Source organism: Pseudophryne corroboree, chromosome 6, assembly GCF_028390025.1.
Source record: "Pseudophryne corroboree isolate aPseCor3 chromosome 6, aPseCor3.hap2, whole genome shotgun sequence".
In the NCBI taxonomy this organism is placed as follows: Eukaryota; Metazoa; Chordata; class Amphibia; order Anura; family Myobatrachidae; genus Pseudophryne; species Pseudophryne corroboree.
In genome coordinates, this window is record NC_086449.1 from 266,513,331 (window position 1) to 266,529,784 (window position 16,454).

Below are 16,454 nucleotides of genomic sequence, written 5' to 3' on the forward strand. Positions count from 1 at the left end.
GTCTACTGTTCCTGGGGATGGTTCTGGACACAGAACAGAAAAAAGTGTTTCTCCCGGAGCAGAAGGCCAAGGAGCTGTCATCTCTAGTCAGAGGCCTCCTAAAACCAAAACAGGTGTCTGTGCATCACTGCACGCGGATCCTGGGAAAAATGGTAGCTTCCTACGAAGCGATTCCATTCGGCAGGTTTCATGCAAGAACCTTTCAGTGGGACCTGTTGGACAAGTGGTCCGGATCGCATCTTCAGATGCATCGATTGATAACCCTGTCTCCAAGGACAAGGGTGTCTCTGCTGTGGTGGCTGCAGAGTGCTCATCTTCAAGAGGGCCGCAGATTCGGCATACAGGACTGGGTCCTGGTGACCACGGATGCCAGCCTTCGAGGCTGGGGGGCAGTCACACAGGGAAGAAACTTCCAAGAACTATGGTCGAGTCAGGAGACTTCCCTGCACATAAATGTTCTGGAACTAAGGGCCATTTACAATGCCCTTAGTCAGGCAAAAACCCTGCTTCAAAACCAGCCGGTGCTGATCCAGTCAGACAACATCACGGCGGTCGCCCATGTAAACCGACAGGGCGGCACGAGAAGCAGGACAGCGATGGCAGAAGCCACAAGGATTCTCCGATGGGCGGAAAATCACGTGTTAGCACTGTCAGCAGTGTTCATTCCGGGAGTGGACAACTGGGAAGCAGACTTCCTCAGCAGGCACGACCTCCACCCGGGAGAGTGGGGACTTCATCCAGAAGTCTTCCAAATGATTGTAAACCGTTGGGAAAGGCCACAGGTGGACATGATGGCGTCCCGCCTAAACAAAAAACTAGAAAAGTATTGCGCCAGGTCAAGAGACCCGCAGGCGATAGCTGTGGACGCTCTAGTGACACCGTGGGTGTACCGGTCGGTTTATGTGTTTCTTCCTCTCATACCAAAGGTACTGAGGATTATACGGAGAAGAGGAGTAAGAACTATACTCATTGTTCCGGATTGGCCAAGAAGAGCTTGGTACCCGGAACTTCAAGAAATGATCTCAGAGGACCCATGGCCTCTACCGCTCAGACAAGACCTGCTGCTGCAGGGGCCCTGTCTGTTCCAAGACTTACCGCGGCTGCGTTTGATGGCATGGCGGTTGAACACCGGATCCTGAAGGAAAAGGGCATTCCGGAGGAAGTCATTCCTACGCTGATTAAGGCTAGGAAAGAAGTAACCGCAAACCATTATCACCGCATATGGCGAAAATATGTTGCGTGGTGTAAGGCCAGGAAGGCCCCAACGGAGGAATTTCAGCTGGGCCGTTTCCTGCACTTCCTACAGTCAGGGGTGACTATGGGCCTTAAATTGGGTTCCATTAAGGTCCAGATTTCGGCTCTATCGATTTTCTTCCAGAGAGAACTGGCTTCACTACCTGAAGTTCAGACCTTTGTTAAGGAAGTGCTGCATATTCAGCCCCCTTTTGTGCCTCCAGTGGCACCTTGGGATCTCAACGTGGTGTTAGATTTCCTAAAGTCACATTGGTTTGAGCCACTGAAAACCGTGGATTTGAAATATCTCACGTGGAAAATGGTCATGTTGTTGGCATTGGCTTCGGCCAGGCGTGTATCAGAATTGGCGGCTTTGTCACATAAAAGCCCTTATCTGATTTTCCATATGGATAGGGCAGAATTGAGGACTCTTCCCCAGTTACTCCCTAAAGTGGTATTAGCGTTTCATCTGAACCAACCTATTGTGGTGCCTGCGGCTACAAAAGACTTGGAGGCTTCCAAGTTGTTGGACGTAGTCAGGGCCCTGAAAATATATGTTTCCAGGACAGCTGGAGTCAGAAAGACTGACTCGCTATTTATCCTGTATGCGCCCAACAAGTTGAGTGCACCTGCTTCAAAGCAGACTATTGCTCGCTGGATCTGTAGTACAATTCAGCTTGCACATTCTGCGGCTCGACTGCCGCATCCTAAATCAGTGAAAGCCCATTCCACGAGGAAGGTGGGCTCTTCTTGGGCGGCTGCCCGAAGGGTCTCGGCTCTTCAACTTTGCCGAGCAGCTACTTGGTCGGGGTCAAACACGTTTGCTAAATTCTACAAGTTTGACACCCTGGCTGAGGATGACCTAGAGTTTGCCCATTCGGTGCTGCAGAGTCATCCGCACTCTCCCGCCCGTTTGGGAGCTTTGGTATAATCCCCATGGTCCTTACGGAGTCCCAGCATCCACTTAGGACGTCGGAGAAAATAAGAATTTACTCACCGGTAATTCTATTTCTCGTAGTCCGTAGTGGATGCTGGGCGCCCATCCCAAGTGCGGATTGTCTGCAATACTTGTATATAGTTATTGCTTAACTAAAGGGTTATTGTTGAGCCATCTGTTGAGAGGCTCAGTTGTTATCATACTGTTAACTGGGTATTGTATCACGAGTTATACGGTGTGATTGGTGTGGCTGGTATGAGTCTTACCCGGGATTCAAAATCCTTCCTTCTTGTGTCGGCTCTTCCGGGCACAGTATCCTAACTGAAGTCTGGAGGAGGGTCATAGTGGGAGGAGCCAGTGCACACCAGTTAGACCTAAAGCTTTCTTTATAGTTGTGCCCAGTCTCCTGCGGAGCCGCTATTTCCCATGGTCCTTACGGAGTCCCAGCATCCACTACGGACTACGAGAAATAGAATTACCGGTGAGTAAATTCTTATTTTCTCTAACGTCCTAGAGGATGCTGGGGACTCCGTAAGGACCATGGGGATAGACTGGCTCCGCAGGAGACATGGGCACTTTAAGAAAGACTTTAGGTCTGGGTGTGCACTGGCTCCTCCCTCTATGCCTCTCCTCTAGACCTCAGTTTGATACTGTGCCCAGAGGAGATGGGTGCACTTCAGGGAGCTCTCCTGAGCTTCCTGACAGAAAGTATATTTGTACATTAGCTCCAGAGGGATTGGTACGCAGGTCTCACCCTCGCTGTCCGTCCCAGTGCTGCGCCGCCGTCCCCCTCGCAGAGCTGGAAGATAGAAGCCGGGTGAGTATGAGAAGAAAAGAAGACTTCAGAGGCGGCAGAAGACTTCATGATCTTCACTGAGGTAACGCACAGCACTGCAGCTGTGCGCCATTGCTCCCGTACACCTCACACACGGCAGTCACTGTAAGGGTGCAGGGCGCAGGGGGGGCACCCTGGGCAGCATATAGACCTCTTTAGGCAAAAATAAGTATATGTACAGCTGGGCACTGTACATGTATAAGAGCCCCCGCCAAATTTTGACATTTTCAGCGGGACAGAAGCCCGCCGCCGAGGGGGTGGGGCTTCTCCCTCAGTACTCACAGCGCCATTTTTTCTCCACAGCACCGCTGAGAGGAAGCTCCCCGGACTCTCCCCTGCTTATACCACGGTAGACAGAGGGTTTTATAGAGGAGGGGGGGGCACAAAATTGGCGCATATTGTATATGTAAATAGCGCTATCTGGGTAAACATAATATTATTGTGTTTTTGTCCTGGGTCATACAGCGCTGGGGTGTGTGCTGGCATACTCTCTCTGTCTCTCCAAAGGGCCTGGTGGGGAAACTGTCTTCAGATAAGAGGTTCCCTGTGTGTGTGGTGTGTAGGCACGCGTGTGTCGACATGTCTGAGGTAGAAGGCTCACCTAGAGAGGAGGGGGAGCGTATGAATGTGAGGTCTCCGTCGGCGGTGCCGACACCTGACTGGGTGGATATGTGGAATGTTTTAAGTGCTAGTGTGAACTTATTGCACAAGAGATTAGACATAGCTGAGGCTAAGGAACAGTCAGGGAGTGAACCCGTGTCTGTTCCTATGTCACCGGGACCTTCAGGGTCTCAGAAGCGCCCACTATCCCAAATAGCAGACACTGATACCGACACGGATTCGGACTCCAGTGTCGACTACGATGATGTAAAGTTACAGCTGAAAGTTGCTAAATGTATTCGATATATGATTATTGCAATAAAAGAAGTGTTGCATATCAAAGAGGAACCCCCTGTCCCTGACACGAGGATACACATGTATAAGGGAAAAAAGCCAGAGGTAACTTTTCCCTCCTCACATGAGTTGAACGACTTATGTGAAAAAGCTTGGGAATCTCCAGACAAAAAATTGCAGATTCCCAAAGGGATTCTTATGGCGTATCCTTTCCCGCCAACTGACAGGGTACGGTGGGAATCATCCCCTAAGGTGGACAAAGCGTTGACACGCTTGTCATAAAAGATAGCGCTGCCTTCCCAAGATACGGCTACCCTCAGGGATCCTGCAGACCACAAGCAGGAGATTACCTTGAAATCCATTTACACACATTCTGGTACATTACTCAGACCGGCAATTGCGTCGGCCTGGGTTTGTAGCGCGGTTGCAGCATGGACAGATTCCTTATCGGCGTAGATTGAAACCCTAGATAAGGATACCATTTTATTGACCCTAGGCCATATAAAGGATGCGGTCTTATATATGAGAGATGCTCAAAGAGACATTAGTTTACTGGGTTCCAGAATAAACGCTATGTTAATCTCTGCTAGATGAGTCCTCTGAACCCGGCAGTGGACAGGTGATGCCGACTCAAAAAGACATATGGAGGTTTTACCTTACAAGGGGGAGGAATTGTTTGGGGAAGGTCTCTCGGACCTGGTCTCCACAGCTACGGCAGGTAAATCGAATTTTTTTGCTTTATGTTCCCTCACAACCTAAGAAAGCGCCACATTATCAAATGCAGTCCTTTCGTTCAAATAAAAGCAAAAGAGTGCGTGGATCGTCCTTTCTTGCCAGAGGTAAGGGCAGAGGTAAAAAGCTGCACAGCTCAGCTAGTTCCCAGGAACAGAAATCCTCCCCGGCCTCTGCAAAATCCGCCGCATGACGCTTGGGCTCCGCTGGGGGAGTCCGCCCCAGTGGGGGCACGTCTTCAACTTTTCAGCCACATCTGGGTTCACTCACAGGTGGATCCCTGGGCAATAGAAATTGTTTCTCAGGGATAAAAGCTGGAATTCGAAGAGGTGCCTCCTCGCCGGTTTTTCAAATCGGCTCTACCGACTTCTCCCCTAGAAAGATAGTGTTAAATGCTATTCAAAAATTGTGTCTTCAACAAGTGGTGGTCGAAGTTCCCCTGCTTCAGAGAGGGAAGGGATACTACTCAACCCTGTTTGTAGTTCCGAAACCGGACGGTTCGGTCAGACCCATATTGAATTTAAAATCCCTGAACCTATACTTAAAACGGTTCAAGTTCAAGATGGAATCGCTCAGAGCGGTCATCGCCAGCCTGGAAGGGGGGGATTTTATGGTATCTCTGGACATAAAGGATGCATACCTTCATGTCCCCATTTATCCACCTCACCAGGCATACCTGAGATTTGCGGTACAGGATTGTCATTACCAATTTCAGACGTTGCCGTTTGGGCTTTCCACGGCCCCAAGGATTGTCACCAAGATAATGGCGGAAATGATGGTGCTCCTGCGCAAGCAGGGTGTCACAATTATCACATACTTGGACGATCTCCTCATAAAAGCGAGATCACGAGAGAAGTTACTGAACAGCGTGTCACTTTCATTGAAGGTGTTACAGCAACACGGCTGGATTCTCAATATCCCGAAGTCACAGCTGGTTCCTACGACTTGTCTGACCTTCTTGGGCATGATTCTAGACACAGACCAGAAAAGGGTTTTTCTCCCGATAGAAAAAGCTCAGGAACTCATGACTCTAGTCAAGAACCTATTGAAGCCAAAACAGGTGTCTGTGCATCATTGCACTCAAGTCCTGGGAAATATGGTGGCAACATACGAAGCCATTCCCTTCGGTAGGTTCCATGCGAGGACTTTCCAATGGGACCTATTGGACAAGTGGTCCGGGTCACATCTACAAATTCATCAGCGGATCACCCTGTCCCTCATGGCCAGGGTATCTCTCCTGTGGTGGCTGCAGAGTGCTCACCTTTTGAAAGGACGCAGGTTCGGCATTCAGGATTGGATCCTGGTGACCACGGACGCGAGCCTCAGAGGGTGGGGAGCAGTCACACAGGGAAGAAACTTCCAAGGACTTTGGACAAGTCAAGAGACTTGTCTTCACATCAACATCCTGGAACTGAGGGCCATATACAACGCCCTACGTCAAGCAGAGAACTTGCTTCGCGACCAACCAGTTCTGATCCAGTCAGACAACATCACCACAGTGGCTCATGTAAACCGCCAAGGCGGCACAAGGACCAGAGTGGCAATGGCGAAAGCCACCAAGATTCTTCGCTGGGCGGAAAATCATGTAAGTGCACTATCAGCAGTGTTCATTCCGGGAGTGGACAACTGGGAAGCAGACTTCCTCAGCAGACACGACCTGCATCCAGGGGAGTGGGGACTTCATCGGGAAGTCTTCGCACAGATTGCAAGTCAGTGGGGACTGCCCCAGATAGACATGATGGCATCCTGCCTCAACAAAAAGCTACAGAGGTATTGCGCCAAATCAAAAGACCCTCAGGCGGTAGCAGTGACACCGTGGGTGTTCCAGTCGGTCTATGTGTTTCCTCCTCTTCCTCTCATACCCAAGGTGTTGAGAATAATAAGAAAAAGAGGAGTGAGAACAATTCTCATTGTTCCAGATTGGCCACGAAGGACCTGGTATCCGGATCTGCTGGAAATGCTCACAGAAGATCCGTGGCCTCTTCCTTTACGACAGGACCTGTTACAACAAGGGCCATGTCTGTTCCAAGACTTACCGCGGCTGCGTTTGACGGCATGGCGGTTGAACGCCGGATCCTAGCGGAAAAGAGAATTCCGGATGAGGTCATTCCTACTCTGATAAAGGCCAGGAAGGAAGTGACGTCTAAACATTATCACCGTATCTGGCGAAAATATGTTTCTTGGTGTGAGGCCAGGAATTCTCCTATGGAAGAATCCCATCTGGGCCGTTTCCTTCACTTCCTACAGACTGAAGTGAATTTGGGCCTAAAATTAGGCTCCATTAAGGTTCAGATTTCGGCCTTAAACATTTTCTTTCAAAAAGAATTGGCTTCTCTCCCAGAAGCACAGACTTTTGTGAAGGGAGTGCTGCATATTCAGCCTCCTTTTTATACCTCCGGTGGCGCCTTGGGACCTTAACGTGGTGTTGAGTTTCCTTAAGTCGCTCTGGTTTGAACCACTTCAAACGGTGGAGTTAAAATATCTCACTTGGAAGGTGGTCATGTTATTAGCCTTGGCTTCGGCTAGGCGAGTGTCGGAATTGGCGGCTTTGTCTCATAAAAGCCCCTATCTGGTTTTCCATATGGATAGGGCGGAATTGCGGACCCGTCCTCCATTCTTGCCTAAGGTGGTGTCATCTTTTCATATGAACCAACCAATTGTGGTGCCTGTGGCTACACAAGATTTGGAGGATTCCGAGTCCCTTGATGTAGTCAGGGTTTTGAATATTTATGTGGCCAGAACGGCTAGAGTCAGGAAAACAGAAGCACTGTTTGTCCTATATGCAGCCAACAAGGTTGGCGCCCCTGCTTCGAAGCAGACTATTGCTTGCTGGATCTGTAATACGATTCAGCAGGCACATTCTATGGCTGGATTGCCGTTACCAAAATCGGTCAAGGCCCATTCCACTAGGAAGGTGGGCTCGTCTTGGGCGGCTGCCCGAGGGGTCTCGGCACTACAACTGTGCCGAGCTGCTACTTGGTCGGGTTCAAACGCCTTTGCAAAGTTCTATAAGTTTGATACCCTGGCTGAGGAGGACCTAAGGTTTGCTCATTTGGTGCTGCAGAGTCATCCGCACTCTCCCGCCCGTTTGGGAGCTTTGGTATAATCCCCATGGTCCTTACGGAGTCCCCAGCATCCTCTAGGACGTTAGAGAAAATAAGATTTTAAACCTACCGGTAAATCTTTTTCTCGTAGTCCGTAGAGGATGCTGGGCGCCCGTCCCAAGTGCGGACTACTTCTGCGAGACTTGTATATAGTTTTGCTTACATAAGGGTTATGTTATAGTTTCATCAGATTGGACTGATGCTATGTTGTTTTTTCATACTGTTAACTGTTTAATAGATACACAAGTTATACAGTGTGATTGGTGTAGCTGGTATGAATCTTGCCCTTGGATTAACAAAAATCCTTTCCTCGTACTGTCCATCTCCTCTGGGCACAGTTTCTCTAATTGAGGTCTAGAGGAGGGGCATAGAGGAAGGGGCCAGTGCACACCCAGACCTAAAGTCTTTTTTAAAGTGCCCATGTCTCCTGCGGAGCCCGTCCATCCCCATGGTCCTTACGGAGTCCCCAGCATCCTCTACGGACTACGAGAAAAAGATTTACCGGTAGGTTTAAAATCTTATTTTCCTGTGCTGATATTTGGTTACAATATCTTACATGTTTAAAACAAAAATATGTTCTCTAAATCAATAATAAGATTTAAGCAACATCTTAGAGAAAAAAAAAAGAATATTTTGATCATCTGTATGTATTGTACCTTGGCTTTCCATTTCTTCTCCAATTCCTGGAATTGCTTACTGTGGCAGGGACAGCATGATTCACATGAAAATACTAAGAAATGGCAGGATTGGATCGGGAGCAATAGGTCTGATGGATTCCAGACCGGTTTTTAGCTGAGTCTGTTGTAAGCCACAGCTGGGCTAATCACTACAACTTGTCTGCTACCTTTAAAACTGTGTTTGTTCAGTAGTCTTGGTTCCTGATGCCAGGAAGTGGCCATGCGATAGGTTGGGGGTCTGGGGTTACTGTAGGAGCCATTTAGAATCTGAACTACTTGTGCTTATTAGAACTTGGAATGTTGTACTTCTGTTTAAAGACTGCCTGCAAAACCTGCATGTACTGTGTAAAACTGCCTCAGATGGAAATAAAGTGAGTTGGACTGTACTCCATCTATGTGGTTCTGTCACAGTACATAATGTCATCATGTTATGTTCAAGAGAACAGGAAAATACAGGGCAATCTATTAGTACATATCTGTCAGGATGCATAATAGATTACTATGGACATAGACTGCCTTTGTTGCACCACCTACTGTTTAGACATCTAATAGTACTCTGTATGTATTCTTTTTTTTTTTTTTTTTTTTTTGGCTTACTGATTTCATCATACTTCTTTATTTTACAAAGGAATACATTATCACTAGGATTAACATACACCCTCTGATGTAAGAAACGGAAACTTATTCCAATATGCCTACAGCATCTGCATTACCCAAAGAGTTGTATCTTTCCACTTCCCTGTTGGAGCTTAATAAGAAAGCTGAAGTTAAAGCAGATGCAACTAGTACAAAGAGGTAGATAATTTTTTTTTATCTTCAACATATACTTATGGGCTAAAACTTGAGTTTCTTCTTTTAACTTATGTGTGTTTTTGAAAAAAATAATCAAACTGCTCATTGTTTATGGTGTTTCGCTTTCTCATATTTCTAGCAGCTTTTAGAGGGTTATTCAGCACGGATTGCAGATTCTGTTAAAGCAGAATCTGCAGTTCCTTCTGTAGCATGCTGGGGACCGCCCATCGCAGGGCAAGGCCGTCCAGCATTCGTAAAACAATTGCAGTCACATTGCCCATACAGAAATTACGGATGCCCACCTGCAGTTGCTGCTAGGCTGCGTATGCAGGAGGACCACTCCCATTTTGTACATCAGAGCGGCAGCATGTGACGTCACGCAGTCGCCCTACGAACACTGTTGATCCGCCCCCGTTTTCCCTGCGCTGCCCCCGCAATGGTCCGACATGGTTTCCTGCCCACCCCGTGAAAGCCTCTGCCTGTCAATCAAGTAGAGGCGTTCGCACCCATTGCGAACCGATTGTATTTGGCTCTCGCGCAGGATGGAACCTACGCATGCGCATTGACACCATGGAGGGTAAATTGCGGTCACGATGCGACTTGAATAGTTTTATAATTACAGCAGGTTACAAGGAATACTAGATGTGCTTCCAAACTATAATATAAATAAATTCAGTAGAGGCAATGGGAATCTTTTTAGAGATTGTAAAGACCGGTTCAGCACACTGGCCACTAGTAATAACATGTTTATGTCTTATGTCTTGCTGCATACCAATCATATATTACATGGAAAGAGAAAAGAATACTCTTCTGTGGGTGCACTCTTATGTTTAATCCAAACGAATTGATAAGGAGTAAATAAAACTTTAAAATTTTTTGAGTCTATTTGAAATGGATAAATATATGCAAACACACACAACGCTAAAGACAAACAATAATTGAAAAAGACTTTAAATTATCCTGAAAAATGACATTCATTTGATAAGACCAAACATTGGTTAATTATAAAATGGATCACCAATGTATTCCTCCAGGCTATTCAGAGGCTAGGTGCCCTATGGACAAATGGAGCTGATTGAAGTATATGTGAATTATCAACAAAGTTTAATTATGTAAGTACTGATGATAACATTTAGTAGATTAGAGATGAATCTGAGAAGAAATCCAAGTGGTGAATCTGCTGTCAATGTTAGACACGGAGTGTCCTGATACTCTTAAGCCCCGTACACACGGGGGAGATGTGTGCTGAGCGATCTAGCACAGACCACTCAGCACACATCTCTTCCACCGCTCACCACTCAGCGCAATGTGTGCTGAGCGAGGGGGAGGGACTCGGGGGCCCGCTCATTTCATCCATTGGTCCATTTGTCCATAGGGCACCAAGCTCCTGAATAGCCTGGAGGAATACATTGGTGATCCATTTTATAATTAACCAATGTTTAGTCTTATCAAATTTTATGTAATTTTTCAGAGTAATTTTAAAGTCTTTTTAAATTATTGTTTGTCTTTAGTGTTGTGTGTTTGGATGTATTTATCCATTTTAAATAGACTCAATAAAATTTAAAGTTATATTTACTCCTTATCAATTCTTTCAGATTAAACATAAGAGTGCACCCACAAGAGCCTTCTTTTCTCTTTCCATGTAATATAGCCATTTACACTGACTCTGGTTGCACCACCAACCTGAATTTAATAGGGAATTTTCTCACCCTTCATTGTCTATTTTGGTCTTTACACCTAATTATACACTAATGATTTCATACCAGTGCGGGATCCTAAACATTCTAAATTGCATACCAATCATGTTAGCATTGGTGCAATATATGCAAACAATGGGCTCAATTCAAGTCAGCGCAAATTGAATAGCGCCAGAAAGGAGCTTGCATTCCGGGAGGGGTACGAAAACAAATACTCTAGTCAGGCATAACATGGCGCTGAATTGAATAGCTCCTTCCCGGCGCTATTCTATTCGCACTGAATTGAATCGAGCTTTATATGTTGAAAACAAAGTTAGTATCGTTCAAAGAGAAAAATGTTGTATAGAAATGTCAATGTTTGACTTTTGAATATTGAGTAGCTGGTTAATTATTTTTTATTGACTTAGTCATGGAGAGCAAAAGTAAAATTCATAACTTGGAGCTATCACATGCAGCAAAATATTTCCAATGGTAGCAAGTGCAATATTTATCTGTAGTCTGTAGTCTATTGCATTGCATAAAATGTTGTTCAGAACTTGGATATAATGTTTCTCTGACGTCCTAAGTGGATGCTGGGACTCCGTAAGGACCATGGGGATTAGCGGCTCCGCAGGAGACTGGGCACAACTAAAGAAAGCTTTAGGACTACCTGGTGTGCACTGGCTCCTCCCACTAAGACCCTCCTCCAGACCTCAGTTAGATTCTTGTGCCCGGCTGAGCTGGATGCACACTAGGGGCTCTCCTGAGCTCCTAGAAAAAAAGTATATTTAGGTTTTTTATTTTACAGTGAGATTTGCTGGCAACAGACTCACTGCAGCGAGGGACTAAGGGGAGAAGAAGCGAACCTACCTAACAGGTGGTAGTTTGGGCTTCTTAGGCTACTGGACACCATTAGCTCCAGAGGGATCGACCGCAGGACCCGACCTTGGTGTTCGTTCCCGGAGCCGCGCCGCCGTCCCCCTTACAGAGCCAGAAGCATGAAGAGTCCGGAAAATCGGCGGCAGAAGACTTCGGTCTTCACCAAGGTAGCGCACAGCACTGCAGCTGTGCGCCATTGCTCCTCATGTACACCTCACACTCCGGTCACTGATGGGTGCAGGGCGCTGGGGGGGGGCGCCCTGAGGGCAATATAAGACACCTTGGCTGGCAAATCATCACAATATATAGTCCCAGGGCTATATATGTGATAAATTACCCCTGCCAGAATCCATAAAAAAGCGGGAGAAAAGTCCGCCGAAAAAGGGGCGGGGCTTCTCCCTCAGCACACTGGCGCCATTTTTTCTTCACAGTGCAGCTGGAAGACAGCTCCTCAGGCTCTCCCCTGTAGTTTTCAGGCTCAAAGGGTTAAAAAGAGAGGGGGGGCACTAAATTTAGGCGCAATATATGTATACAAGCAGCTATTGGGGGAAAAATCACTCAGTTATAGTGTTAATCCCTGCATTATATAGCGCTCTGGTGTGTGCTGGCATACTCTCTCTCTCTGTCTCCCCAAAGGACTTTGTGGGGTCCTGTCCTCAGTCAGAGCATTCCCTGTGTGTGTGCGGTGTGTCGGTACGGCTGTGTCGACATGTTGGATGAGGAAGGTTACGTGGAGGTGGAGCAGAGGCCGATAAATGGGATGTCGCCCCCTGTGGGGCCGACACCAGAGTGGATGGATAGGTGGAAGGTATTAACCGACAATGTCAACTCCTTACATAAAAGGCTGGATGACGTAACAGCTGTGGGACAGCCGGCTTCTCAGCCCGCGCCTGCCCAGGCGTCTCAAAGGCCATCAGGGGCTCAAAAAACGCCCGTTACCTCAGATGGCAGACACAGATGTCGACACGGAGTCTGACTCCAGTGTCGACGAGGTTGAGACATATACACAATCCACTAGGAACATCCGTTACATGATCTCGGCAATGAAAAATGTGTTACGCATTTCTGACATGAACCCAAGTACCACATAAAAGGGGTTTTATTTTTGGGGAGAAAAAGCAGCCAGTGTTTTGTTCCCCCATCAGATGAATGAATGAAGTGTGTAAAGTAGCGTGGGTTCCCCCGATAAGAAACTGGTAATTTCTAAAAAGTTACTGATGGCGTACCCTTTCCCGCCAGAGGATAGGTCACGTTGGGGAGATATCCCTAAGGGTGGATTAGGCGCTCACACGTTTGTCAAAAAAGGTGGCACTGCCGTCTTAGGATACGGCCACCTTGAAGGAGCCTGCTGATAAAAAGCAGGATGCTATCCTGAAGTCTGTATATACACACTCAGGTTATATACTGAGACCTGCAATTGCCTCAGCATAAATAGTGCTGCTGCAGCGTGGTCTGATACCCTGTCAGATAATATTAATACTCTAGGACAGGGATAATAGTTTGCTAACATAGAGCATATTAAAGACGTCGTCTTATATATAAAGGATGCACAGAGGGATATTTGCCGTCTGGCATCCAGAATTACTGCAATGTCCATTCTGCCAGGAGGGTATTAGAAACCCGGCAGTGGACAGGTGATGCTGCCTGTAAAAGGCACATGGAGATTCTGCCTTATAAGGGTGAGGAATTGTTTGGGGATGTTCTCTGGGACCTCGTATCCACAGCAACAGCTGGGAATAAATTTTTTTACCTCCGGTTTCCTCACAGCCTAAGAAAGCACCGTATTTTCAGGTACAGTCCTTTCGGCTTCAGAAAAGCAAGCGGGTCAAAGGCGCTTCCTTTCTGCACAGAGACAAGGGAAGAAGGAAAAAGCTGCACCAGCAGCCAGTTCCCAGGATCAAAAATCTTCCCCCGCTTCCTCTGAGTCCACCGCATGACGCTGGGGCTACACAGGTGGAGACAGGTGCGGTAGGGGCGCGTCTCGGGAACTTCAGGGACCAGTGGGCTTGCCCACAGGTGGATCCCTAGGTTCTGCAAATAGTATCACAGGGATACAGGCTGGAGTTCGAGGCGACTCCCCCTCGCCGTTACCTCACATCAGCCTTGCCTGCTGCCCTCGGAGAAAGGTAGTACTGGCGGCAATTCACAAGCTGTACTTCCAGCAGGTGAAATCTGCTGATCCAGTCCGACAACATCACGGCGATCGCTCATGTAAACCGACAGGGCGGCACAAGAAGCAGGATGGCGATGGCAGAAGCCACAAGGATTCTCCGATGGGCGGAAAATCATGTGTTAGCACGGTCAGCAGTGTTCATTCCCGGAGTGGACAACTGAGAAGCAGACTTTCTCAGAAGACACGACCTCCACCCGGGAGAGTGGGGACTTCATCCAGAAGTCTTCCAAATGATTGTACACCGTTGGGAAAGGCCACAGGTGGACATGATGGCGTCCCGCCTCAACTAAACGTTACAAAGATATTGCGCCAGGTCAAGGACCCTAAGGCGATAGCTGTGGACGCTCTGGTAACACCGTAGGTGTACCAGTCGGTGTATGTGTTCCCTTCTCTGTCTCTCTTACCCAGGGTAATGAGAATAATAAGAAGGAGAGGAGTAAGAACTATACTCATTGTTCCGGGTTGGCCAAGAAGAGCTTGGTACCCAGAACTCCAAGAAATGATCTCAGAGGACCCATGGCCACTGCCGCTCAGACAGGACCTGCTGCAGCAGGGGGCCTGTCTGTTCTAAGACGTACCGCGGCTGCATTGGACGGCATGGCGGTTGAACGCCGGATCCTGAAGGAAAAGGGAATTCCGGAGGAAGTTATCCCTACGCTATTTAAAGCTAGGAAAGAAGTGAACGCAAACCATTATCACCGCATATGGCGGAAATATGTTGTGTACTGTGAGGCCAGGAAGGCCCCAAAGGAGAAATTTCAGCTTGGTCGATTTCTGCACTTCCTACAGTCAGAGGTGACTATGGGCCTAAAATTGGGTTCCATTAAGGTCCAGATTTCGGCTCTGTCGATTTTCTTCCAAAATTGAACTGGCTTCACTGCCTGAAGTTCAGACTTTTGTTAAGGGAGTGCTGCATAGTCAGCCCCCGTTTGTGCCTCCAGTAGCACCGTGGGATCTCAACGTGGTGTTGGATTTCCTGAAGTCGCATTGGGTTGAGCCACTTAAATCCGTGGAGCTATAATACCTCACGTGGAAAGTGGTCATTCTGTGGGCCTTGGCGTCGGCCAGGCGTGTATCAGAATTGGCGGCTTTGTCATACAAAAGCCCTTATCTGTATTTTATATGGATAAGGCGGAATTGAGGACTCGTTCCCAATTCCTTCCTAAGGTGGTATCAGTTTTTTATGTGAACTAACCTATTGTGGTGCCTGCGGCTACTTGGGACTTGGAGGATTCCAAGTTACTGGACGTAGTCAGGGCCCTGAAAAGTATATGTTTCCAGGACAGCTGGAGTCGGGAAGACTGACTCGCTATTTCTCCTGTATGCACCCAACAAGCTGGGTGCTCCTGCTTCTAAGCAGACGATTGCTCGCTGGATCTGTAGCACGATTCAACTTGCACATTCTGCGGCTGGACTGCCGCACCCTAAATCTGTAAAAGCCCTTTCCACGAGGAAAGTGGGCTCTTCTTGGGCGGCTGCCCGAGGGGTCTCGGCTTTACAACTTTGCCGAGCTGTTACTTGGTCGGGTTAAAACATTTTTGTAAGTCTACAAGTTTGATACCCTGGCTGAGGAGGACCTAGAGTTTGCTCATTCGGTGCTGCAGAGTCATCCGCACTCTCCCGCCCGTTTGGGAGCTTTGGTATAATCCCCATGGTCCTTACGGAGTCCCAGCATCCACTTAGGATGTCCGAGAAAATAAGATTTTACTCACCGGTAAATCTATTTCTCGTAGTCCGTAGTGGATGCTGGGCGCCCGTCCCAAGTGCGGATTGTCTGCAATACTTGTTTATAGTTATTGCCTAACTAAAGGGTTATTGTTGAGCCATAGGTTGAGAGGCTCAGTTATATTTCATACTGTTAACTGGGTTTAGTATCACGAGTTATACGGTGTGATTGGTGTGGCTGGTATGAGTCTTACCCGGGATTCAAAATCCTTCCTTATTGTGTCAGCTCTTCCGGGCACAGTATCCTAACTGAGGTCTGGAGGAGGGTCTTAGTGGGAGGAGCCAGTGCACACCAGGTAGTCCTAAAGCTTTCTTTAGTTGTGCCCAGTCTCCTGCAGAGCCGCTAATCCCCATGGTCCTTACGGAGTCCCAGCATCCACTACGGAGTCCCAGCATCCACTACGGACTACGAGAAATAGATTTACCGGTGAGTAAAATCTTATTTTCTAAACCTCTGTAGTTTTTTTTAAATTATATTTCTCTAACGTCCTAGTGGATGCTGGGGACTCCGAAAGGACCATGGGGAATAGCGGCTCCGCAGGAGACTGGGCACAAAGTAAAAGCTTTAGGACTAGCTGGTGTGCACTGGCTCCTCCTCCTATGACCCTCCTCCAAGCCTCAGTTAGATCTTTGTGCCCGAACGAGAAGGGTGCAATCTAGGTGGCTCTCCTGAGCTGCTTAGAGTAAAAGTTTAAATAGGTTTTTTATTTTCAGTGAGACCTGCTGGCAACAGGCTCACTGCATCGAGGGACTAAGGGGAGAAGAAGCGAACTCACCTGCGTGCAGAGTGGATTGGG

The 16,454-nt window shown here is 47.7% G+C and overlaps 1 protein-coding gene across 2 annotated transcripts in view; it reads left to right on the forward strand.

Annotated features, from left to right (window-relative positions):
• The window catches only part of USP8 (ubiquitin specific peptidase 8), a 205,715-nt gene that overhangs the window by 11,338 nt on the left and 177,923 nt on the right, over window positions 1-16,454 (forward strand). Inside the window, exon 2 of one of the 2 annotated variants that reach the window (XM_063925992.1) lies at window positions 9,041-9,207. The exons of the other annotated variant lie outside the window; for it this stretch is intronic. Coding sequence (XP_063782062.1) covers window positions 9,104-9,207 — 104 coding nt within the window. The 5' untranslated portion in view covers window positions 9,041-9,103. The remainder of the gene's footprint in view (window positions 1-9,040; window positions 9,208-16,454) is intronic. 2 annotated transcript variants of the gene reach the window in all.